This window comes from Magnolia sinica, chromosome 6 (genome assembly GCF_029962835.1).
Source record: "Magnolia sinica isolate HGM2019 chromosome 6, MsV1, whole genome shotgun sequence".
Classification (NCBI taxonomy): Eukaryota; Viridiplantae; Streptophyta; class Magnoliopsida; order Magnoliales; family Magnoliaceae; genus Magnolia; species Magnolia sinica.
In genome coordinates, this window is record NC_080578.1 from 9,709,025 (window position 1) to 9,735,810 (window position 26,786).

At 41.8% G+C, this 26,786-nt stretch overlaps 1 protein-coding gene and 1 non-coding gene across 2 annotated transcripts in view; both read right to left on the reverse strand.

The window, feature by feature from the left end:
• The window catches only part of LOC131249857 (uncharacterized), a 29,252-nt gene extending 9,637 nt beyond the window's left edge, over positions 1 to 19,615 (reverse strand). Inside the window, exon 1 of the mRNA XM_058250603.1 lies at positions 19,518 to 19,615. Within this exon, the coding sequence (XP_058106586.1) occupies positions 19,518 to 19,548 (31 nt within the window). The 5' untranslated portion in view covers positions 19,549 to 19,615. The remainder of the gene's footprint in view (positions 1 to 19,517) is intronic.
• LOC131250337 (small nucleolar RNA R71) lies at positions 4,794 to 4,900 on the reverse strand. The gene has a single exon (XR_009173258.1). It is a non-coding gene; the product is annotated as a small nucleolar RNA R71 (small nucleolar RNA).
• Positions 19,616 to 26,786: the final 7,171 nt, after the last annotated feature.

A 26,786-nucleotide genomic window follows, 5' to 3' on the forward strand; every position in this document is an offset into this window, starting at 1 on the left:
TCACCCATTCGGTTCGGGTCGAGTCGGGTCCAAACGAGTCGAGTTAGGCAAGTCAAGTAGTCCCTTGCCTAGCTCTAGTCACCATCCACAAAGCTGATTCGCTCTGGTTCAGTTGTTGCAGGTAGCTTTACTGGGATATCGGCACTGAACTTCATCTGCTTGACAGAGATTATGCTTTGTGGTATCGTCAGTTCGGCATGGGGTTGATCTTTTCTCCTCTCTTCACTCATCGATATGTTGGTGGTTCGGTGATGGCGCATCTGGTGGACGAGTTTTATGCAAGGCAGCAGGAGAGAGATGATGATGATGACTGCGTGGGCCATTTGTAGGGGCTTTAGCAGGTATTCGATCCTTCTTCAACAACTTTGCACATGATTTTTCTTATATTCCTCTCTGAAGGATCGGACACTTGTATTTGTATGGCTTAAATGGTCTTGACAAATGAAATGTACATTTTTTCTTCAGATCTTGGTCTCTTGATGCATGTATTTGATGTTCTTGTTATTGAGGAAGTTGATTGATGGCATGGATCATGTCTTGGTGATGCTATAACAGTTCGGATCATTTAAGTTCACCTTGATCATCATTTGAGCATTTTCGGGTTTGATAGGCCAGTTTTAGTCCCACATCCTCATAATTAGTCACTTGGGGAAGATTTTGGACATTGTTGATCACATCTCGGTAAATGTAGAGGTCCATTTATAATGGCAAAAACTAGGGTGCATCTAGTTGATGTCACCTGCCATTTTCACCTACTATGGGTCCCAGAGCCAATCCTGAGGAAGCGAGATTAAAATGTATGGACAGGTGGCAACTTGCTTGCCGTCAGTCTCCCTTCTGTCGAGTTTTCTTGGCCAGTTCTTCTTCGAACAATGTAAATATTCCCCTACTGCTGGTCCTCATCAATCTTTGCGTTCGAAGGTTCGATTCCACCAAGAATCTCTCCCTTGCTTTCTTTTTTCCTTATTGTCTTTTCTCCATCTTGGCCACTCCTTTCATGGGCCAACCAAGATAGGTTGGTGGATGACATTGTTGCTAGAGTTGGTGGGTCCTCATCATTGGATGAGTTAATGGCCTTGGGTGATGAAGATACTCCCCTCCTTAATGGCTTGGATGATGCCTTGGTGGGAGGCATTAATGATGGGGCTAATGAAGGGTTGGAGCTAGTGGTTGGGGCTAATTTAAGTGTCTTCATAAATGGAGGATTTGGTGAACTTTCCACCATTAATGTGGGGGCCATTGATGGGTGTTTGATGGTGGGACAGTGTTGAGGGTCAAATATTACATATCAGACCTAGTTATTGCCTGGATTTATGAACATAGTACCATTGAATGACCCATTTTAATCATGTTTGTGTTGCAAGGTGGAATTGCGAGCTGAGACTGGATCGGGATGCTAAAAGCACGGATTTAACGTTCAGAATGCACCAAGGCAAGGGACGGACTCCAGGGGACCAAGATCGACGGAACTACACGCCAGGGATCCGCGAAAATCGAGAAACTGAAGCTCAAGCGGCTTGAAAGTCAGCCAGAATGCAAGATCACTGGGTTTCCATCATCTGTTCAACTCAAAACTTCATACATGGCCTGAGGGCCATAAATTAACCGCACACGTAAAATTTCATCCATTGGATCCCTCTGGAAGTGGCCCAACGGACAGATCAGCCCCTTTAATCATTATGTGGGGCCCGCCTGGTATCTGGATATACTTCAATTTTGTTCTTAACACGTTAAATAGGATGAGGAAGGGAATGGATGGAACGGATTCCACATGTACATCACAGATGACCTCGCATGTACAGCGTGTGTACATAGGGTACATGCGCGCGCGCCGCACCATACGACCAGAGCAGTCCACAGACGGTTGACCCGTCTTCTTCTGCACCAGCGTCCAGCGGATGGACGTGGGCTGGCCATTTTTGGCTAGTGGGCACCACCCATCACCCCTTTGCCAGATCTGAACCATCCATTGTATCCAGAATGGGGGCTTAACCCACGCCTAGATTTTCTTTTGGCATCATGCAAGTAATTGAAAGATCATAGTGATAAAATGCAGGATGGGCGGTGAAAGAAAGGATTCAATAGGCGGAACCAAAAGACATACATAAACACCCTTTTTCAGCTAGTTTTTTGAGAGGAATGTAATGAGCGGATTGGATTTTCCTTCTGAGGTCAATCTGGGACCCACCAGCCATCACAGCGCTAATTGCGCAGGCTCTGTTTCGCAACAGTGCCTGCAGATGAATTCTATAGGCCACCACCGTACGTCAAAGGTTTGATCCGGACCATCCAGTAGGAGCCCACGGGTCCTCTCATCCAAGCCTAGGTGAAGAAATCTCAATAAATAATGGAGATCGATTTTAATTGTCTAAACAGAGGACGAACGGTAGAAGCACAAGTCCCATGATTCATGTCAAATCCAAGCCAAATTGGTCCATCTCCGACCGAAAATCGGACGTGAATCCACTGGACGGAGTGGATTTTCTTGCCAGCATTGATTATGGCCCGCCAATCATCACAGATGCGTAAGATTTTCTTGAAATTCTGCTGTTTAAACTGAGTGGTTTCTGACTCCGTTACAACAACTACTCCCACCGACCTCTATCCTCTATAAAAGGGAACGAGAGAGAAAGAAAGAGTATCGGTTTTTACAGGGACCCACGTCAGGGAGTCATAGGAGAAAAGGAAGGACAGGAGGAAGCCGATTGGCTGCTGGGAACGTGAGAGAGAGAGAGAGAGACTAAGTTGTTTTCCTCTTTTCTTTTCTTTTTCGTTTTCTTTTCCTTTGTAGTTGCTTTGAGTTCAGGCCAATCATGTTGGGCTAAACCTTTTAGCTGGGGCTAAGAGGTGAAGCTTGTAGCCTGATGGGAGTTTTTTTTACTTATGCTTTTTTTTCTGTTTAAACTGAACTGATGATGTTTCTAGTTTAATTAAAGGAATGTTTTTTGTCTTTAATGGTCTGTTGCGACTGAAATTACAATGGATCTGCAATGGCCTTGAATATCTCTTTTTTCCTTTTGATGTATATGACGTCAGGAAGCCCTGTTGTTCACCATCGTCTCCTGGGTATGGTCGGATGATGATTCCCTTCCTAACTTTCCTGCATTATTGATTGGTTGGTAATTAGTTTAATTCTGTTGTTTGCTTTGCCTCCTGGGCATGGATCGATGATGGAATCCATTCTAATTCATATACCTTTCATCTCTTTAAAAACTATATTTTCAGTCTAGTTTAGATGATGATGGCATAAGATCTCCCTGATCTCTACAAGTGGATCCTCTGAATCCCCAGTTTTCCTTCCTCTGAATTCCTTAAAGTTTTAGATAATTATTCCACAATTATTCCTTAAATTCTATTTTGGTTTAGATCACATCTTAGTTTAGTTCTAGTTCTACTTGATTTCAGATCACGTACAAGTTTCAGTCCTTGTGGATTCGACCTCGGTCTTACCGAGTTTATCACTACATCACAAACCTATACTTGGGGAGTGAACAAGTTTTTGGCGCCGTTGCCAGGGACTGACGGTTGCGATTTTCTGAAATTAATTAGGTTTAGAATTAATTTAAGATTAGAATTTGACTAGCTTTAGTTGTAGACTTTTTGAACTAACTTGTTTTCCTGCTTTATAGGATCCTGACATAAGTTTCTCAATTGGTAATTCCTTCCAATCTCTCTACTTTTTCTACTTTTTAGAATTAAGGTTTAAATTTTGAAAATTTTTAATCCTAGTATTTTTCTATTTTTAGGAAGTAGTTTATTTTTAGAAACTTTCCTCTTTTGTTTTTTTTACTTTCTAATTTTAACTCTTTTAGAATCTAACTTTGTTTCCTAAATTCACTTTTAGAAATTTCCTACTTATAAAATTTTTGTGTAGAAACTAACCTTCCTATTTTGTAGGCCTTTAAGATAGAAATTTCTAATTCGGTAAGCTCCTTCCCTACTTTCTATTTTTTAGTTCTCTTTTAGTAATTTACTTTCTAGTTTAGGTCTTTCCTAATTTATTTTAGAAATTTTCACTTTCTTTTAGGAATTCCTTCTTTTAGAAATCAATTTACTGCTAATTTTCTTTTAAAGGATTGTTCTTCTCTTTTTAAAAATCTAACTTATTTTGTTTTATTTTGCAGGTTTTAACTTAGGACTCCAATTTGGTAATTTCTTTCCAACTCTCTCTTTCTTTCTAGATTTTCTTTTTCTTTCTTACGATTAGGTTTTTGATTGAGGGCTGCGAGTGTTTCATGCCCAAGTGGGCCCGTGACGACGCTAGACGTCTCTTGACTGAAGGAGGATTGGTTGAGGGGTTGACTATCCATCGCAGGACTAGACACCATTCGAAATCCCCTGAGTTAATTGAATTCATGGCTGAAGACCAACTTCCTCTACTTCCACCCAGGGTGGAGGATACCCAAGATGAGAACGAGGTGCATCAGGCACCCCCGCCTCGTACTTTACGAGATTATCTACAACCGGCGGGAGTGAGTATGCCCTCATGCATGATTTTTCCTGAAAGTACAGGACAAATGGACATTAAGCCAGGAGTTATCCAACTCCTTCCCAAATTCCATGGACTTGAATCAAAAAGTCCATATTTACATTTGAAAGAGTTCGATGAGATTATAGCTACATTATGTTTTCCTAATGTATCTGAGAATACAATTAGGCTGAAACTCTTTCCTTTTTCCTTAAAAGAGAAAGCTAAGACGTGGTTACATTCACTGCGTCCTAGATCCATTGGCACATGGAACGATATGCAGAGGGAATTCATAAAAAAATTCTTCCCACATTATAAAACGATTACCCTTAGAAAAGCGATCATGAACTTTGCCCAAAAGGAAGATGAAACATTCTTCCAATGTTGGGAAAGGTTCAAATATTTGGTCAGTTCATGCCCACAACACGGATTTGAAACGTGGCGCATTACAAATTTTTTCTACGATGGACTGACATCTTCCATGCGCCAAATGGTCGAGACAATGTGTAATGGAGAGTTCATTAATAAAGATGTCGACGAGGTATGGGACTACCTCGACAGTTTGGCTGAAAAAACACAATCCTGGGACTATTACCCAAAGTCGAACACCACGTCTAGGCCGACTCAATTAAAGGAGAAAGGTGGATTATATCTCTTGAAAGAAGAGGATGATCTCAAGTGTAAAGTGACTACGCTCATAAGGAAAGTTGAGGCCATGGAAGGAAAAAAGGATAAGGTTAATGAAATTGTTTGCAGCATCTGTGATTGCAATATTCATACAACTGAAAATTGTCCTACAATACCCGCCTTTCGAGGAGTGTTGAATGAACAAGCTAACGCCGTAAACAACTATCAAAGACCTTTTACTAGACCTAACTCCAATACATACAATCCTGGTTGGAAAAATCATCCAAACTTTAGTTGGAGGAATGGACAAACGGCTACTCCTCCAGGTTTCTTCAAAGTGAAACCTCAAGAGGAACCGGTTTAAAATTCCATACAAGAGCTGGCTCAGGCTATGTGGGGAATTACAGATTTTATGCAAAAGATAGACTCTCGTATGACGGTTATAGAAAAGGGGATGCTTCCTGCACAACCTCTCCCCAATCCTAAACCGCAGTACGAGATCAATGATCTCAGCTCTTCAAATCAGATGGGGCACGTTAAATCCATCACCACTCTTAGGAGTGGAAAGATCATTGATAAAACTCTTCCGGTTAGGCCCGAAAAGCCTCAAGAACCAGAAGAGGACAACAATGATGGATCCAGTGATGCCCCACAAAAATTAGAACCGGAACTTCTAGAGAAGCCAGTTGCTTCATTCCCCCAACGGTTGGTTTCACCAAAACCTCTCTCTAACTTTCAGGATATCCTAGAGGTGTTGAAACAAGTGAAAGTCAACATTCCTCTACTTGATGTCGTAAAATAGATTCCTTCATATGCCAAATTTCTGAAAGACTTATGCATGACCAAAAGACGGAAAATTATTCAAAAGAAAATCTTCTTGACTGAGAAAGTGAGTGCCATCCTGAAGCAAGACGTGCCGCAGAAATTCAAGGATCCCAGTAGCCCAACCATATCATGTGTAATCGGGAACCATCGAATTGATCACGCACTTCTTGACTTAGGAGCGAGCGTCAATCTGATTCCCTACTCGATATACAAACAGTTAGGTTTGGGTGAATTAAGACCCACCCTAACCACACTACAACTTGCTGATCGCTCTGTTCGTGTACCAAGAGGGATAATCGAGGATGTGTTGGTCCAAGTTGATAGATTTTACTACCCTGTAGATTTTATCATCCTGGACACCGAACCCATCAATAACATAAGCACTCAGATCCCCGTCATTCTTGGCCGCCCATTCCTTGCCACTTCAAATGCAAATATCAATTGCAGGAATGGTGTCATGACTATGTCTTTTGGAAATTTGACATTAGAGTCAAACATTTTTTTCAATAACGGCAGCAACTCAGAGGATGATGATGATTTTCACGACATTAACATGATTGACTCTTTCGTGGAAGATACGATACCTCTGACCTTATCCTCCGACCATCTAGAGACATGCCTGGCCCACTCCCATGATTTTGATGATGACATGCTTAGAGAGACGTGCGCCTTGCTTGATACTGCACCGGTACTTGAAGTTAACCGGTGGAGGCCACAATTTGAAGAATTACCACAAACCGATGTAGTGCCTCTACCGTCTAACCTCAAGCCACCGAAGCTTGACCTAAAACCTTTGCCCTCTGATTTGAAATATGCCTATTTACGTCAAGATGAGACATACCCGGTGGTGATCTCTGCCCACCTGGAGAAAGAACAAGAGAGTATGCTCATTTCTACTCTCATTGAGCATAAAGGAGCCTTGGGATGGGCGATAGCGGACCTTAAGGGAATTGATCCCTCGATTTGTACTCACCGCATATACCTTGAGGATAATGCAAAAACCGCTCGGCAACCACAACGTAGACTAAATCCAAACATGAAGGAAGTGGTTAAAGCCGAGGTTCTTAAACTATTGGACGTGGGTATCATATACCCTATATCTGATAGTCAATGGGTGAGTCCAACTCAAGTGGTCCCTAAGAAGTCCGGAATCACCATTGTAGCCAATGCCAATAATGAACTTGTGCCAACTAGAGTCACTACTGGTTGGAGAATGTACATTGACTACATGAAGTTGAATACCGTCACGAGGAAAGACCACTTTCCTTTACCATTCATTGATCAGATCCTGGAAAGGTTAGCTGGTCATTCCTATTACAGTTTTCTTGACGGGTATTCTGGCTACAACCAGATAGAGATAGCCCCTGAAGACCAGGAAAAGACCACATTTACATGTACCTACGACACCTTTGCCTATCGAAGGATGCCATTCGGACTATGTAATGCTCCTGCCACCTTTCAGCGATGTATGCTTAGTATCTTTTCTGATATGGTGGGGCAATATCTAGAGGTCTTCATGGATGATTTCTCTGTTTACAGTCCATCTTTCAGCAAGTGCTTGGAAAGTCTTAAATGTGTGCTGAAAAGATGTGAAGAAAAGAACTTGGTACTTAATTGGGAGAAGTGTCATTTCATGGTTCAAAAGGGAATTGTCCTTGGGCATATCATCTCGTCAAGAGGAATTGAGGTAGATAAGGCAAAAATTGATCTTATCTCTAACCTACCTCCACCCAAGAACATCAGAGACGTGCGATCCTTCTTAGGACACGCAGGATTTTACAAGCGATTCATAAAGGACTTTAGTCTCCTCTCTCGTCCTTTATTTAATCTTCTTCAAAAGGATGCTCCGTACGAGTGGACTGAGCAATGCAAGGAAGCTTTCACCAAGCTTAAGGGCACGTTAACCACTGCACCTATCATGCAGCCACCCGACTGGAGCCTTCCTTTTGAGCTTATGTGCGACGCTTCTGATTATGCTCTTGGGGCGGTCCTAGGCCAAAGAAAAGATTAGAGGCCCTACGTCATTCATTACGCAAGTAGAACTTTAAATTCTGCTCAGGTGAACTATTCGACTATGGAAAAGGAACTCTTAGCTGTAGTGTTCGCCTTGGACAAATTTAGGTCCTACTTGATCGGATCCAAGATCATTATCTACACAGATCATGCGGCACTTAAGTATCTTCTTTCTAAGAATGATTCTAAGCCCCGCTTGATACGATGGATCCTTCTACTCTAAGAATTTGATTTGAAAATTAAAGATAAAAAGGGAGTAGAGAACGTAGTGGCCGATCATCCCGTTTTGCCTTAATACCTCGATTCCCTTGAGACGACCCATATCAACGACATGTTCCCCGATGAACAACTGTTCAGTGTCTCCCATTCACCTTGGTTCACGATATTGCTAATTATCTTGCTACAGTGCCATACCGACATAGTGGATTGCGTAAGATAAGAAGAAATTTTTCACCGAGGTGCGAACTTTTTCTGGGATGATTCTTATTTATTTAAATATTGCCGGACCAAATTCTAAGGAGATGTGTACTAGGCAGATGAGCATCGGAGCGTCATCTCCTTCTGTCACTCACAGCCTGTGTAGTCACTTTTCTGCTAAAAAGACCACGGCCAAGATTCTGCAGTGTGGTTTTTACTGGCCCACTATGTTTAGGGACACTCATGAGTTTTGCAAAGCTTGTGAGCGTTGTCAGAAATTGGGAGCATTGTCCCGACGAAATATAATGCCTTTGAATCCCATCCTTATCATTGAAGCATTTGATTGCTGGGGCATCGATTTCATGGGACCATTCCCCCAATCGTTTGGAAATCTGTACATTTTGCTCGCCGTGGATTATGTCACTAAATGGGTCGAAGCGATTCCGTGTCGAACTAATGACCATCGCACGGTCATTAAATTCCTAAAAGAAAACATCCTTTCTCGATTCGGAACGCCTCGAGCCATCATTAGTGATGGGGGCTCACACTTTTGTAATAGACCATTCGAGAGCTTAATGAAGAAATACGGTATCTCTCATAAGGTGAGCACCCCGTACCACCCACAGACAAGTGGGCAAGCTGAGATTTCTAATAGAAAAATTAAACACATTTTGGAGAAAACGGTTAACCCTGATCGTAAGGATTGGTCAATCCGATTGACCGATGCCTTATGGGCATACCGTACTGCCTTTAAAACCCCTATTGGAATGTCTCCCTTTAGACTTGTCTATGGGAAAGCTTGTCACTTGCCTGTGGAGCTGGAACATAAAGCGTACTGGGCGATCAAAAATCTTAATTTCAATCTGGACAACGCTGGCTCGCTACGCAAACTTCAATTGAATGAACTTGAGAAAATCCGGAATGATGCATATGATAATTCAAGAATTTACAAGGACAAGATGAAAGCATTTCATGACCAACACATTTTGCGAAAATCATTCATGTCTGGTCAGAAGGTCCTTTTGTACAATTCTCGATTATATCTCTTTCCGGGTAAGCTTCGATCTCGTTGGACCGGCCCTTACATTGTTGTTACTGTTTTTCCTCATGGGGCCATTGAGATTAGAGATCCCGACAATTGCAAGGAGTTTAAAGTCAATGGACATCGATTGAAACCATTTGTCGAGAAATTTGATTCAGAGGACATGTCCATGCCTCTGACTGATCCTGTTTACCAGGATTGATCTCCTAGTCTGATGGAGATATAGGTAGGTTTCCTGTTTTCATAGGACTAGGGTAGTTGTCTTATTTGTCTAGCTGAAAACGGTAAACTTAACGCTCCTGGGAGGCAACCCAGCTCTTCATTTCATTTCGTTTTTATCATTAGTTAGGTCAATGTTTATGGGTAACATTACTACAAACCCTCACGAGCCTACAACTCGTCCACTAGGGGCAACCTAGGGGTTTAAAGGCTTGTTGCATACGCTAAATGTAATCGAGAGCACCTACGAAAGTGGTATAGGTAGGGTTTTATTTTGGTTATTTTTGTGTTGCTTTCTCTCTCGTGCTGACCGACGCCCATGCTGCGATCTCTTGGAAAGTGTCTCTCGATTCATCATCCAGGTATTATCTTCCCATCACTTCATATTCACTTTTCGTTGTCCTAAGTGCATTGCACGCTTATATCTTTTACATTGAGGACAATGTGGATTTTAGGTTGGGGGTGGGAGATTAGGTGACCTAATCAGCATTTTCTTGGTCTTGAACAAAATTTGTGAAAGTTACGAAAATTTTAAAAATTTTCTGACATTTTGTTGAATTCGAAGTGATTTTGACAACCATCTTGGATTTAGAATTACAAGATAAGTGAAGTTGGTAATTTATGACTCTTAAATTCAGTTATCTATTATATTAGATTTCACAGTTAAGTTTGAAGTGTTAATCTATAATTAAAAGTTTTAAACATTGATTGAGTTATGATTTCACATGTCACCTCTCGCTTACACATTAAGATTTCAGTTTGATATTAAAGGGTTAACTTGGTAATCACTAAGCATATAAGGAACCAGCTTGGAAAATTTGCCCGTCATGATCAATTGAAAGAAAAAAGAAAAAAGAAAAAAAGAGAGACACCTTTGGAAAAGGTTAGGCGAATAATCTTCACCATAGGTTTGCTCCCTATAGGTGCAGATTCGATTCTCCTCTCCCTCGATGAAAAAAAAATCAAAAGTGGGAAGAATAAAAAAAAAAGAATTGTAAGGCAAATTTTGGTTTAGGTTTTGAGTGTCCTAAATGCTGTTTTGATTATCAATGTTATCATAGAAATAAGCCGAGATTTCATTATACACTCATGATACTCATTGTTTAGAATTATTCTAATTCCTGGAATAATACATTGAGCTTGATTATGAAGTTTACCGTGCACCTGAGTCTAGGAGAAAGTAATACCCAACATTCATGAATCTGAGCATTCTCATATCTGGATTATTCTGCAAAAATCACTCGAATTCATTTTTTATAGAAATTGTTCTGTAATTCTCAACTTACTTTTCGCATATTTTGCTCGGGACTAGCAAAATGCTGGTTGGGGGTTGTGTTGAGGGTCAAATATTACATATCAGACCCAGTTATTGCCTGGATTTATGAACATGGTACCATTGAATGACCTATTTTAATCATGTTTGTGTTGCAAGGTGGAATTGCGAGCTGAGACTGGATCGGGATGCTAAAAGCACGAATTTAACGTTCAGAATGCACCAAGGCAAGGGACGGACTCCAAGGGACCAAGATCGACGGAACTACACGCCGGGGATCCGCGGAAATCGGAAAACTGAAGCTCAAGTGGCTCGAAATTGGTCCAGAATGCAAGATCACAGGGTTTCCACCATCCGTTTAGCTCGAAACTTTATTCATGGCTCGAGGACCAAAAATTAACCGCACACATCAAATTTCATCCATTGGATCCCTCTGGAAGTGGCCCAACAGACAGATTAGCCCCTTTAATCATTATGTGGGGCCCGCCTGATATCTGGATATGCTTCAATTTTGTTCTCAACATGTTAAATAGGATGAGGAAGGGAATGGACGGAACGGATTCCACATGTACATCACAGATGACCTCGCATGTACAGCGCGTGTACATAGGGTACATGCGCGCGCGCCGCACCATACAACCAGAGCAGTCCACAGACGGTTGACCCGTCTTCTTCCGCACCAGCGTCCAGCGGACGGATGTGGCTGGCCATTTTTGGCTAGTGGGCACCACCCATCACCCCTTTGCCAGATCTGAACCATCCATTGTATCCGGAATGGGGGCTTAACCCATGCCTAGATTTCCTTTTGGCATCATGCGAGTAATTGAAAGATCATAGCGATAAAACGCAGGATGGGCGGTGAAAGAAAGGATTCAATGGGCGGAACCAAAAGACATACAAAAACACCCTTTTTGCAGCTAGTTTTTCGAGAGGAATGCAATGAGCGGATTGGATTTTCCTTCTGAGGTCAATCTGGGACCCACCAGCCATCACAGCGCTAATTGCGCAGGCTCTGTTTCGTAACAAAGCCTGCGGATGAATTCTGTGGGCCACCACCGTACATCAAAGGTTTGATCCGGACCATCCAGTAGGAGCCCACGGGTCCTCTCATCCAAGCCTAGGTGAAGAAATCTCAATAAATAATGGAGATTGGTTTTAATTGTCTAAATAGAGGACGAACGGTAGAAGCACAAGTCCCATGATTCATGTCAAATCCAAGCCAAATTGGTCCATCTCCGACCGAAAATCGGACGTGAATCCACTGGACGGAGTGGATTTTCTTGCCAGCATTGATTATGGCCTGCCAATCATCACAGATGCGTAAGATTTTCTTGAAATTCTGCTGTTTAAACTGAGTGGTTTCTGACTCCGTTACAACAACTACTCCCACCGACCTCTATCCTCTATAAAAGGGAACGAGAGAGAAAGAAAGAGTATCGGTTTTTACAGGGACCCACGTCAGGGAGTCATAGGAGAAAAGGAAGGACAGGAGGAAGCCGATTGGCTGCTGGGAACGTGAGAGAGAGAGAGAGACTAAGTTGTTTTCCTCTTTTCTTTTCTTTTTCGTTTTCTTTTCCTTTGTAGTTGCTTTGAGTTCAGGCCAATCATGTTGGGCTAAACCTCTTAGCTGGGGCTAAGAGGTGAAGCTTGTAGCCTGATGGGAGTTTTTTTTACTTATGCTTTTTTTCTATTTAAACTGAACTGATGATGTTTCTAGTTTAATTAAAGGAATGTTTTTTGTCTTTAATGGTCCGTTGCAACTGAAATTACAATGGATCTGCAATGGCCTTGAATATCTCTTTTTCTCTTTTGATGTATATGACGTCAGGAAGCCCTATTGTTCACATCGTCTCCTGGGCATGGTCGGATGATGATACCCTTCCTAACTTTCCTGCATTATTGATTGGTTGGTAATTAATTTAATTCTGTTGTTTGCTTTGCCTCCTGGGCATGGATCGATGATGGAATCCATTCTAATTCATATACCTTTCATCTCTTTAAAAACTATATTTTCAGTCTAGTTTAGATGATGATGGCATAAGATCTCCCTGATCTCTATAAGTGGATCCTCTGAATCCCCAGTTTTCCTTCCTCTGAATTCCTTAAAGTTTTAGATAATTATTCTACAATTATTCCTTAAATTCTATTTTGGTTTAGATCACATCTTAGTTTAGTTCTAGTTCTACTTGGTTTCAGATCACGTACAAGTTTCAGTCCCTGTGAATTCGACCTCGGTCTTACCGAGTTTATCACTACATCACAACCCTATACTTGGGGAGTGAACAGACAGGCTTAAGAGAGAGGCTATGGGTCTCATTGAAGTAGGCAATATAGATGTGACTTTGAATGGTGAGGATGGGGCCATGATTGATGTAGAAGGGCTGATCTACCATTTAGATGGCTTGGATAGCTTCGAGACCACTTTGGATGGCTTGTATCATGGTATGGATGGTCCGAATGTAGGATACTTTGACTTGATTGGTCATGATGTGATCCCGACTACGGTCGATGGTTATGCAACTCTTCTTCCGATATTTGACAGTTTGGATGACTTGATGACCCTTTTGGTTGGTCAAGATGATGGTTGGATGCATACATCTTTCTAGGATGAGCCAATTGGTGGATATTTTGGCGTCAATGCTTCGATCAGACCCATGACGACACTTTTGGTCAGGTCAAATGACAAATTAGATAGCTCAGATCACTGTTTGGCACCTTTGGTGGATCACAACACGGTTTTGGATGGTCGGATCAATCTTGTTTGCGGTGCAATTTTTAGTGATATCTTGACGGTGGTGATCGTCCGTTATTTCTTGCTCCTCTTCCTTTATCGCTTGCAGTGGTTGACATGTTTACGCGGTCCACCTATGAGATGGGCGAGTTTTCTCAGGCTATTGAAGATATATAGAGTTGAGTTACTGACCATGACCCCATGAGTGCTTAATGCGGCGACCGAGGAGTTCTCGGCGGAGACCACATCTGCCGATTCCATTGAGTCTAATGTTGTTGTTGATCTTCGAGATGAGGGGATGCTGCACTTTAATGAGTTGTCGGTTCCTTCCGAGATGATGGTCATTGAGGCTGTTCCTATGCGTACTTACTAACTTCGTCCACGTTCCGTCTACTCTAATCGATTGCGATCCTGGGTTAGGAGCTTGTCAGACTTTGAGATCCATGAGATGGAGTATTACAACTCTAACGAGGTCCTTCAACTGGTTCAGCCTTTAAGCCCCATGCCCTCGCCCACGCTTGTGCCCGTGCCCGAGTGTGCGCACGTGCTTGTGTGCATTTCAATGCTATGCACTGGAACACGCAAACCGAGCATCTCATCCTCCATTTCTCCAAGTAAGAAAGTACCTACTTAACCACTTATAAATCACAAATTTTCTCACATTCTTTCCAATGTGGGACTAAAGAAACCATAACTTTTCATTTGAAAATTTCAACATCGTTTTTGATAGGAAAATGAAAACTTCAAAATATTTTAATTTTTAAACCAAAATTTCAACAATCCCTCAATTGGTTTTTAAAATAAACAATAAAAAATTCTACCATAGATAAAAGACAACTCTTATGCATAGAGAAAGATATTTCACGATTTGAATCTTTCCTCAGTATAAGTATTTCAAAGTTTTATCAAAATTCCTAATAGCCATAGCTTTGAACTAGCTATTCATAAATGACACAGCCGAATATATCACACACATAATAACATCTATGTTATGTGAGTTCATTTACATTACTCACTTAATATTTTTAATGGTCATGTGCTCATCCTATTTCATGAACGATCCTGAGAGAACTCTAATTCTCATGAGAAGCGGCACCACTTTTACGTTCATATAGGTGAAATTCTTTTAGTGTTTTCGTTTCTTAAACACTTGTTTTATTGACTGGATTTCATTCCAAGACTCAGTTCTCTAATTGTAACGGCCAACACTCTTCATCTTGTATGAGATTATTTCTAAATTTAGTGTTAACATTTTTCACATATCAATAATTTGTTTTTACCCATTAAACCCAAACTAGAAAGATTTTGTAACTTTGGATTGAGTTTTTATTACTGGTGGAACTTTAATTGAAGAGTTTCAACCACATTTATTTAGATAGTGCCCTTATTATCTTTCTTATTAAAGTCAAACTATTACTTAACTTCATAAATGAGATCCCAATGATTCCATCTCGTATCAATTACCTTATGCATACACAATACACATGTAGACCGAGCATATCATCCTCCATTTCTCCAAATAAGAAAACTACCCACTCAACTATTTATAAATCACAAATTTTCTTCAATTTTTTTTCTGACGGAAGGCTAAAGACACCACAACTTTTCATTTAAAAATTTCAACATAATTTTTATCGGGAAAATAAAAATTTCAAAATATTTTAATTTTTTTAAAAAAAATTTCAACATATGTTATGGCCCACCTAACGAATGAACAGGGCTGATTTTCACACTTGATGATCATTATGACGGGCCCAATGAATTGGACTGGTTGGACGTCACATCCACAATCAGAGAGAGAGAGCGCGCAAAATAGAAACAAAGAAACGACGAAGCTTTCGCTGACCTTTATTTACGTAACTCATGGCCATACCCATGGGGGAGAGAGAGAGAGAGAGACAGAGAGAGAGGAGATGCGTTAGGCAAAAAGGAATGGATTTAAATAAAGAAGGGAGAGAGAATGGCTTGTTCACAGATGATATTCCTTCCTTTAGAGGAATGGAAGAAAGGAATATACAGATGATATTCCTTCCTTTGGAGGAATGGAAGAAAGGAATATGCATGCATGCCTTCTTTCTTTTTCTCACGTGTGGTACTGCGTCGCTTTATTTGCCATCTGCATGGATGATGATCCGACCGTCGTCCATTCGGCATCAGAGTAAGAAATTGTGGTCAGACATTCTAGTAAATGAATTCTCCTGTTGAATGCAGGCTATCGATTTTATTTTATTTTCAAAATTTATTCCAACCATCAGTTTGAATGGCAAGAATCAGATGGTCAAAATCGCTGGTTCCATTGGCACACGAGTTTTGATCACGACCCATCCGTTATGGGATCAATTAGATGTATGCTTACGATCATCTGACAATTCATCCATGTATTCCGACGCCGTGCTGGACGATTGACAGGCAAACGTGACAGTCTTTGGGCCGTGTGGTAATGGATTCGAGCCATGGTTGAGCCATCCCAACTGTCTATCAAACTGGCCCAACCATATGTCGATTTAGATAACTTAAGACAAGTCATATGAATGTTTGCATTATTCAAATTAGCGATCTCTAGATACTAAGCAGAGCATATGATTGGCCAATCACATAATAGACTTAGATGAAGGAAGACTGATCCAACCATATGCTAATTTGGATTACATAAGACAGATCTAAGTCACATGAATTTTTGAAACATTCAAATGAGCTCAATCATATGAATAGTAAGAACATTGAAAATGGGCCAAGTCATACGAATAGTTAAGATGACTAGAATTAATCCAGTTGAAAATCAGCCATTTGGATCACATGAATGTTTGGATCATTAAGATGAGCTAATGCATATGAATAGTTTGATCATAAATAATGCCCCAAGTCATGAGAACAATCAGGATCAGTAGAAATAGGCCCGCAATCGTATAAATGGAAAAAATTGCTTGAAAATAGCCATTCACATTACCGATTTGGATACTGAGTCTAGGCCTAATCATATGAAAGTTTCAGATCATTGATAATGAGTTCATCCAAACAAAGCGGTATATTTCTTTGTGCATGTGTGACCCACTTACTCAATGTATAGATTAGGAACATTCCAGCAGGAATGAGGGATTTTATCATTTTTGAGCCACGCCAGATTGGGCTGGTCGGACCCAGGACCAACTAATGTTTTTGGGCTTGAGCTTAGGCCTGCTGTTCAAGGCGGGGTCTGGACACACAGGTACTTGATGAATCCAATTTTTTAGAATCTTAGTAATCTGGTTGAGTTTGGATTAGCCACGTGGACCCAATGGAGAAACCAGGTCTATCAGCTCGACCTGGAACGTCAGCAGGTCAAGTGAGCCCCGTTTGAGTTGGGCCAGGTGCGTCTGGCATGGGAAAATGCCTCCCCGAATCTCTACTTTTGTGTGGAGAGCTTTGAATGATGCAATCCCGGTCGACAGTGCAGTTCAGTCTCGTGGCATCCCCCTGGTGTCAAAATGTGTATGTTGTAAGGCTAGCCCTGCGCAAAGAAATGATGTGGAAACTATCCCCCACCTCCTACTAGAGAGCGAGCTGGCGATGCGTGCCTGGAATATCCTTGGTTCCCGATTCGGCATCAATGTCATGCCGGCCTCCTCGCTTCAAACCAGGTTGGCCCAATGTTGGGGTACTCATCCGATCTCTTCCATCTCGTTACTAGTGCACAGGAAGGCACCGTCTGTGCTGCCGTGGGTGATCTGGAAGGCCAGGAACTCGGCCCAGTTCGGCGACAAGCCACTTTCCCTGTCAACCATTTCTGCCCATGCATCGTGGTAGATTTCCGTCATCTCTGGAGCCTCTTTCTCTCTTATGGCGGATTCTGTTTTTCTTCGTTCCCCCCGCCAATTGGGAGGCCTGCTTGTGGCAACACATCCGATGGTAGTAAAATGGGTAAAACCTGGGATTGGGTGGGTTAAGGTCAATGTTGACGGGTCCCCTCCATGGGGAACCTGGGTTCCTCAGGGGGCGAAGGCATTTGTAGAGATGAGAACGGAAATTTCTTGTTTGCCTTTACAGCTGGCTATGAGGAGGGATCGAATACATATGCCGAGCTTCGTGCGATTTTAGATGGGGTTTCTGGATGCATCTCCAAGGGATTCCCTAATGTGGTGGTAGAGTACTCCCAGCTGGTGATTAGCATGTTATTTGGTCAAGTTAATCTGGGCTGGAAATGGAAGAGCTGGATTATGTGGATTGAGGCGCTGAAGTCGGGTACTCGGATTATCTTCTCGAATATTTTCAAGGAAGGTAATGCTCCTGCGGATGCCTTGGCTTGTTTGGGCAGCGCAAGCCAAGCTCTTCATTTTTTTTGAGGTTGCTTCGGACCTTCCTCGTCAGATTAGAGGCCTCCTCGTCTTGATAAGTTTGGCCTGGGGGCGATCCGGCTCTAATAGAGGGTTTCTTGTTTGTGTTTTGGGATAGCTTATGATAGGCGTTCCTTGGGTCCTTTTCTCCCGGGGGATGCCCAAATGTAATTACTTTTGCACATCAATGAACTTTCTAGATATATATATATATATATATATATATATATTTTAAAAGGTCTAGTCAGCTTGGGTCTATATCCATCATCGTGGACCCAATTAAAATCGGGTCAGGTCGGGTATGGTCAATATTAATATATTAATTATTCTAACATAGAAATGATCCATATAACCTCCATGTGTCAAACTGGCACACAGATGCATCATCTAATCCATCCATTATTACAAGTGGGCATGTGTTGTTGTTTGGGCATAAACCCAAACACAACTCAAAACCCAGATCCAAAGACCCAAATCTCAATCGGATAGAGATCCAGTTCCTAAAAGCCAAGATATAAACCCAAAAGGACTTGAACAAGCAAGACCGGACGTTGATTAAATTGGTTTTGACAACTCCAGGCCCAAAAGCTTCAGGCTGACCTGTGATTAAGGTGGGCTCCATAATCTCAGTCACGGAGCCGAATCCAAATTCCTAGTCATGTGTAACTATCCATCTTCAAGTACCCTACGTGTGTTACTGTCCATTGTCAAGTTCCATGTTTTTGACAAACGATGTTTGGTATTAACTGTCCAAAATAGCTTATTTGGGATACATATTCTTGCTACATCCTAAAGGATTCCATGGTTTCTAAACTCTGCAAGTAGCCTTGATAAGGACAATAGGACATGGTACAGATTGGATTGACCATGTCACTCATGCAATCACCACATGTGTCAGTAATGGTAGCCGTCCACCAGGCAACCTCCACAAAGTGCATGTACCAAAAAATAGGATGATCCACTTATTAGGTGGGACACAAATGTGCAACAAAAATGGAAAAATAAAACAAGCAACAATCAACATTCAACCTGTACTTTCTTTCATTGTGAGTGATTCATTGCAACTCTACAATAAATGAGGTTGTATGGTCACTAAATCTGGACCATTAAATGGTGGCCTTATTATGGATGGCACGTGCTCTGATTAAATAACTAATAGGGTCTTATTAATATGCTTTTCCCGCTTGAATCTGGACCATTATTGACATGTTCCTGTTTTCACCATCCAGTGGAATGCTACATATCAACAACAGCTAGATTCAGCAGCAATCACCAACCATACAATCACATGTATGTCCTATTCAGTATAAGATGGCATGAAAATCACCAGGCATTATAACAACATAGGGAGAAAAAAAGGAGGAGAAATGCTCATGTCCAACCGGTTGGACCGCCAATCTACCATCCAACCATAGGATGATTTCTATCTTTTCATACGTGTGCAACATTCAACCCATTCAAAAGATGGCCTCACCATAAAGATCATCTTGTGCAAAAATTATTTTGATCCACTCATCAAGTGGACCACACCTGTATTTTTTAATTACGTTAGTGGAAATCCATAGAGAGAGAGAGAGGAAGCTTTCGCTAACCTTTATTTACGTTACTCATGGCCATACCCATGGCGAGAGAGAGGGGATGTGTTAGGCAAAAAGGAAGGATTTAGATATAGAAGGGAACGAGAATGGCTTGTTCAGAGAGCATGTGTTAGGCAAAAAGGAAGGATTTAAATAAAGAAGGGAGCGATAATGGCTTGTTCAGAGATGATATTCCTTCCTTTGGAGGAATGGAAGAAAGGAATATGCATGCATGCCTTCTTTCTTTTTCTCACGTACGTGTGGTGCGTCGCTCTATTTGGCCATCTGCATGGATGATGATCCGACCGTCCATCTAGCTACAGAGTAAGAAATTGTGGTCAGACATTCTAGTAAATGATTTCTTCTGTTGAATGCAGGCTATCGATTTATTTATTCCAACCATCAGTTTGAATGGCACGAATCAGATGGTCAAAATCACTGGTTCCATTGGCACAAGTTTTGATCACGACCCATCCGTTATGGGGTCAATTAGATGTATGCTTCCGATCATTTGGCAATTCATCCATGTATTCCGAACACCGTGCTGGACGATTGACAAGCAGACGTGACAGTCTTTGCGCCGTGTAGTACTGGATTCGAGCCACACGTTTGAATCGTTGGGCCATCCCAACCATCTATGAGAGTGCAATGATGGGATCCACATGGTTGCATGTTTGGATGATCCAAACAGTCTATCTCATGGGAAAATCTCGTGCACGAGGTATTCAACATGATCCAAACAGTCAATCCATGCGTAGGAACGCAAAACGTGCAACTGTAGAGAGTTTGCAATCAAAGTCTTTCAACATGCGGGCCCCATTCTTACAAGGGCATTTTGTTGGAGTGTAGGCCCACCATGATATTTCTGGGCCATCCAAACCGCCCATCAAACGCACCCTCCTACCCCTCCCCTATGTTAGATCCGAATTCCATAAATATGCAGAATCCAGAACTCAAGTGGGCCACACCTGCGTGTTGTGTATGCTCCATCCAATACAGTCTTATGTATGTGTTTTATACGCGTTGTTCATCCATTTTCCCAGTTCATTTACAGGCATCAGCCAAAAAATGAGCAGATCCAAATCTCAGGTGGACCACACCACAGGAAACAAAGGTGATTGAACGCCATCATTAAAAATGTCCTAAGGCTCACTGTAATGTTTCTTTTCCATCGAAGCTGTTGATTAGGTCACACACCTGGATGAAGGGAAAAAAATATCAGCTTGATCCAAAACTTTTTTGGTCCCAGGAAGTTTTTAATGGTGGGCGTTTAATCACCACTATTTCCTATGGTGTGGTCTACCTGAGATTTGGATCCACCTATTTTTGGGCTCGAACCCTGAAATGAGCCAGCAAAATGGATGGGCAGCATCGATTAAAAAACATATATCATGGTAGGGCCCACATAGCTTTTCCAGCACCAACCAGCAGCAAAGCGGGCACTGGAGAGGTCACTAATGAATCCAAGTCCTGCTTACAGTCAAGCGGTCCAAAGTGGATCAGGGTCACTACCGATCCGGTTTTAAATGGATCATGGTTCTTTTTTATTATTATTATTATTATTATTATTATTATTATTATTATTATTATTTAAACTCATTTAAAATTCAAGATGGTCAGAGGTCCACAATGTTAGACCTAATTTTTATTTTATTTTTTTAAATGGTCATGTCAGGTCTCATGTGATAATTTGAATTGGATCAGGTTCAGTTAAGATAGGTACATCAACACAAATTAATCAATCCAAATTATGGGACTCAAATATAGAAATGTAATAATACCAAAATCATTTTGGTTGAAAAATCCTAACCCCAGATTCATGGATGCTTGCTGAAATCATATTGGTCCTAACATAATATAAATCAACATATTTCACATGACAAGTGGAAAATTTTTAAATACTTAAAGATGAAATCAATAGTTTTCCAAGTATATCACATGAAGGAATGTACATGAATGGTTAAATCCAGATTGCCCTAAACTGGAACAAATCTAAAACCTAACCAAATACAGGTCCCAAGACAAGAGGGTATCCAAATCCAACTAGATCTGGGTTTAAACACAGTACTTGGAATTGAAAGCAACAACCCAAGCACAACCACTTCATGCGGGTCAAGGTATGAATACACTTGGACCTGATTTGAAACCAACCTATTGACAACCTTACTTGAGAGGGAGGGGAATGAAGAAAGCATTCCAAATCATGGTTTTAAGACTTGGACCAAGTCCCATGCGACATGTCTGAGTCAACGGACTTGCTTAGACCCAATCTGTTTTAACAACACAAATCACCGCCGACTCTAAGTCGACATGTCCAGGCTGCTGAGACTCAACCATGTTCCAAATAGAGCCGTAGGATTTGAACTATGTTATGGCACAGAATGTGTTTGGGAGAGGAGTCGGGAGGATGTCATGGTGTCAAGGGAATGATGAGAAGAAATGGGGCAGAAAAAAGTTGGCCGTAGCTTTATTAAGTTTATTAATGGAGGACAGGAACTTGTAACAGGACATAGGCTACAGAAAATGATATATGGGGTTATCGGGCATTTGAGGGTGCGGATGAAGGGCCAAAGGGAGGAGAAATGGCATCTGGCTATGATATATAGCTACAAAACTGCTTCTCTTTCCATTTCACGACTAAAATTTTTCTGTTGCTAATACATACGTACACACACACACACACACACACACACACACACACACACACACACATATATATATATATATATATATATATATATATATATATATAGCTTGGAAATGTGTTTGTTTTCAGCTAAAATGCAAACAGTTTGTTCTTGACTAAATGCAAAAAGTTGCCAAGGAGCTTACGCAGAGAAATACAGGCCAACTCATAAGAATTGAGATGCTTTTGTGGAAGAAGGGTTCAAGGTTTTCAAGGCTCTAAATCGTGTTGTGTTCAATGTCCGCAACGGTCTACTAGGGATTCAAGCTCAATTCATTGACGGTATATATTAGCGGAAATTTGAGAAAGCTACTAATGTTATCAAAGATTTGGAGAAGCATAAAGCCATTTGGGATGCTCTCATCTTAGAAATGACCTGTCTTAAAGTCTAAGCAGTGGCGTAAGCATTTCAAGAAACAGCAGGAAAAGAAAAAGTTACAATCAAGAGAGAAGAAAAAAGACTATGTTGAGATCCTCAGAGATGGACTTGATTAAAGGTCCCCAGATTGGCAACCATGAGATGGAGATCTCGCATCTGCAATTTGCAGATGACACTTTGTTTTATGAGGCATCGTTGGGCATTCTAAGATGAGATGCTTTGAACCTGTCTTGCTTTTTAAGGCGAATTCGTGGATGACACTTTGTTATACGAGGCATCGTTGGATCAAATTGACGACTTGAAAGGCATTACAAGATGAGATGTTTTGAAGCTGTCTTTCTTCTTAAGGCGAATTTTAGACTTAAGTGCAATGGCAGGGGTAGCTGTGGTCAAAGAAATAAGAATGTGGAAGAAGGTCAGGATGCAAGTATCTCCCTTGGAGGCAAACCGAACATCTCTTATTTCTAGAATCCCATTGTAAAAAAAATATCGAGAAAAAGCTAGCTAGATGGAAAGGTCGTATCCCTCCTTTGGGTGGGAAATTTTACTCTCATTAAGCCACACTTTCTAATATTCTGGTATATTTCATGTTGCCCATTAAAATTCTGGCAGTGGCCTCCTAGATTAAAAGGTTCCAAAGGAGTTTTTTATGGGAAAGAATAGAGGAATGAAAGAAATTCCACCTCATTGATTGGGAGGAAGTTCAAAAGCCAGCCTATTAGGGAGAAGGGTCTAGGGACTGGAAATGTGAAAGAACAAATCAGGCATTGTTAAACAAGTATTGGTGGAGATTTGGGGAAGGTACAAGAGGCATTATGGAGTAATGTCATACCCGGTAGGGAGCGCATCTCGAACATAGTAAGGAGTTCAGGAAGAGAGTCCTATTCGTGGTGGGCAAATGTGTCAAGGGTTCACTTAGATGATGGGTAGGGCGCGCATCTTGAGCATAGTAAGGAGTTCAGTACCATTACTCACGCCCTCTGGCGCCATGTGGGAGATTCTTTCCAAATCCAGATCAGGCCCGCTCATTCCTTCTCTCGTCGACTGGCGCAGTGGAAGCCTGCTCACCCTGTCTCATCAGCGCACTCACTGGCGCAGAGAGTAGCTCCGTTCCTACTCTGTTGGGTGGTATGGAAGGCTCTAAATGCCGCAAAATTTGACAGCAGAGCGGCGTCCATTCCCGCCATGGTGGCTAAGTTTGATTGGTGGCTAAGGTATGTTACCAAGAAGTCGACCACCCCGAACATTCACAAAAATCTGGGGGGATCTCTCCTGTTATGCAATATTCTTGGTCGAATGTAGTGCGCTGGATCAAGCCTCAGCATGATTGGGTAAAGATGAATGTCGATGGTTCTTCTAGAGGCAACCTGGGCCCATCAGGTGGTGGAGGCATCTCCAGAGATCATAAAGGTGATCTTATCTTTGCCTTTTCCTCTACATGTGGGCATGGTACAAACACGTGTGCGGAAATTCGAGCAATTTTCGATGGCCTTTTCCTATGCATTCAACGGGATTTATATAAGGTGGAGATTGAATCCGATTCGCAGCTTATAGTGGACATTTTGAGCGACAACTCTAGCTCGGGTTGGAAGTGGAGCTACTGGCACAGGAGAATTAGAAATTTCAGGCTGTTGGGGGAAACGCGTATTACTTGTTGCGCAGCACGCCAACAACACAGTGAGCCTACATCCAATCTCAGGCCTCACCCACAAACGATAAACAAGAAAAAATATAAACTAGAAACAAATCAAAGTAATGCAAACATAGACAAGATATACGTGAAAAAACTCCAATTTAGGGTAAAAAACCACGGATGCAAACTTTCATTATGAAGAACGAAGATTACAAGGCGATATAATAACCTCTCCCTTGGAAGTACAGAGAAAATCCCTTGCCCACACCTTAGAAATATTTTTCAATATTCACCTTAGCCCTAGAATAGCCCTGGGGATCCCAATTTATAGTTTTGACAACTTCCCTTTCGCACCCTTGTGAAAGGCGACACCGAAATCCGCAGTTCGCATCAGATTCGGAAATGAATCTGCGTAACCATGATCGGTCGAGAGGACCCCACGACCGGTTGAGCTTGGGCCACGACCGATCGAGCACCTCGGAACCAAAAATCTTATGCTCGCTGGACTTTGAGTCGAGCCAGTCCACGACTGGTCGAGCAGGGGCCACGACCGGTCGAGCAGGGGCCACGACCGGTCGAGCAGGGGCCACGACCGGTCGTGCGATCCCTAGATGTGGCTCCACATCTCAACAATCTCCTACTTGGAGAGACATTGCCATAAACCTTTGTCTTCTTCATCCGGAGTGCATCACTTCCCCGTCTTCAAGCCTGAAGACCAATCAAAGCTAAACAGAGCTTCAACTTCTCCCGTGTGACCACCTTGGTCAGCATATTCGCAGGATTCTTACTTGTATGAATCTTCTCCAGAGCAATCGATCCATCTTCCAGTAACAAACATATGTAGTGATATCTGATGACAATATGCTTGGTCCTTGAATGGAAGGTTGAATTCTTAGTCAAGTGTATTGCACTCTAACTGTCACTGTGTACAGCTTGCAATCTGCTTGCTTCTTACCCAACTCTTCTATGAAACTTTGCATCCAGACCATCTCCTTGCACGCTTCTGTAGATGCAACGTAGTCTGCTTCTGTTGTACTGATAGACACTATCCTCTTTAACTGAGAGACCCAACTGACTACAGCACTACCTAGAGAAAAAATATAACCTGTAGTGCTTCTTCTGCTATCGATATCTTCTGCCAAATCTGAATCCACATAACCTTGTAACTTGATTTCTAATCCACCATAACACAACCCTACATCCTTAGTACCTACCAGGTATCTAAGGATCCACTTCATAGCTTCCCAATGTTCCTTCTTGGGGTTGTTCATGAACCTGCTAACAACTCTCACTGCTTGAGCAATGTCTGGCCTCGTGCTCACCATAGCATACATGAGACTCCCAATAGCTGACGCGTATGGGACTTTAGCCATGTAGTCCCGTTCCTCCTACGTCTTTGCACCTTGCTCCTTAGATAGCTTGAAGTGGTTAGCTAATGGAGTGCTAACCGGCTTAGCACCTCCCATATTGAATCGATCAAGTACCTTGGCTATGTACTCTGCCTGTGACAAAACTAGTTTCTTGTTTTTCCTGTCACGCTTTATCCTTATGCCTAGGATTTGTTTTGCAGCTCCTAAATCCTTCATGACAAATTCTCTAAACAGTTGTCTTTTGAGATCTAAGATGTCCTTCATGCTTGAACCGACCACAAGCATATCATCAACGTACAAAATAGGGATGATGTACGACGTATCAAACTTTTTCAAATAACAACAGTGGTCTGTATGACATCTCCTAAAACCGTTTTCCGACATGAAACTGTCGAACTTCTTGTACCACTACCTCGGGGCCTGCTTCAGGCCATATTGACTCTTCTTCAGTCTGCATACTTTATTCTCCTTTCCTAGTGTCACGTATTTTGTCGGCTGATGCATATATATTTCTTCTTCAAGGCCCCCATGAAGAAAGACTGTCTTAACATCTAGCTACTCTAGATGTAAGTCTTCTATAGCCACTATACTCAAAACCATGTGAATCGTGGACATTTTCACCACAGGTGAAAATATTTCAGTGAAATCAATACCTGCCTTTTGTTGAAACCCTTTTACAATCAATCTAGCTTTGTACCATTTCGAACTATCGTGCTCCTCCTTCAGTCTGTAAACCCACTTGTTATGAAGAGCTTTCTTACCCTTAGGTAGAGTGACTAGCTCCCATGTACGATTAGACTCAAGAGAGTCTATCTCATCATCCATGGCCTGCTCTCACTTAACCCGTGTATCTAACTATAACGCTTCTTCAAAACACTCTGTCTCACTATTATCTGTCAGCAGTAGATAATGTAAGGAGGGTGAGTATTGGATAGTGAGTCTCCTCTCTCGAGTAGACCTCCTCACAACTGGTGTATTTGGCTTTGCCTCATAATGCTCCTGTGCATGATCATCATGTGGCGCTGTAACACCCGTGTCCGGTAACTCTTCCAACTCTACGAATTCTTTTTCTTCGGCCTTATTTTCTTGCACACTGTCCTTATGCATCACTTTTTCATTGAAGACTATGTCCTTGCTTCTAATGATTTTCTTGTTTTCTGCATCCCAAAATCTGTAGCGAAAATCATGCTGCTCGTAGCCTATAAACGTGCATCTC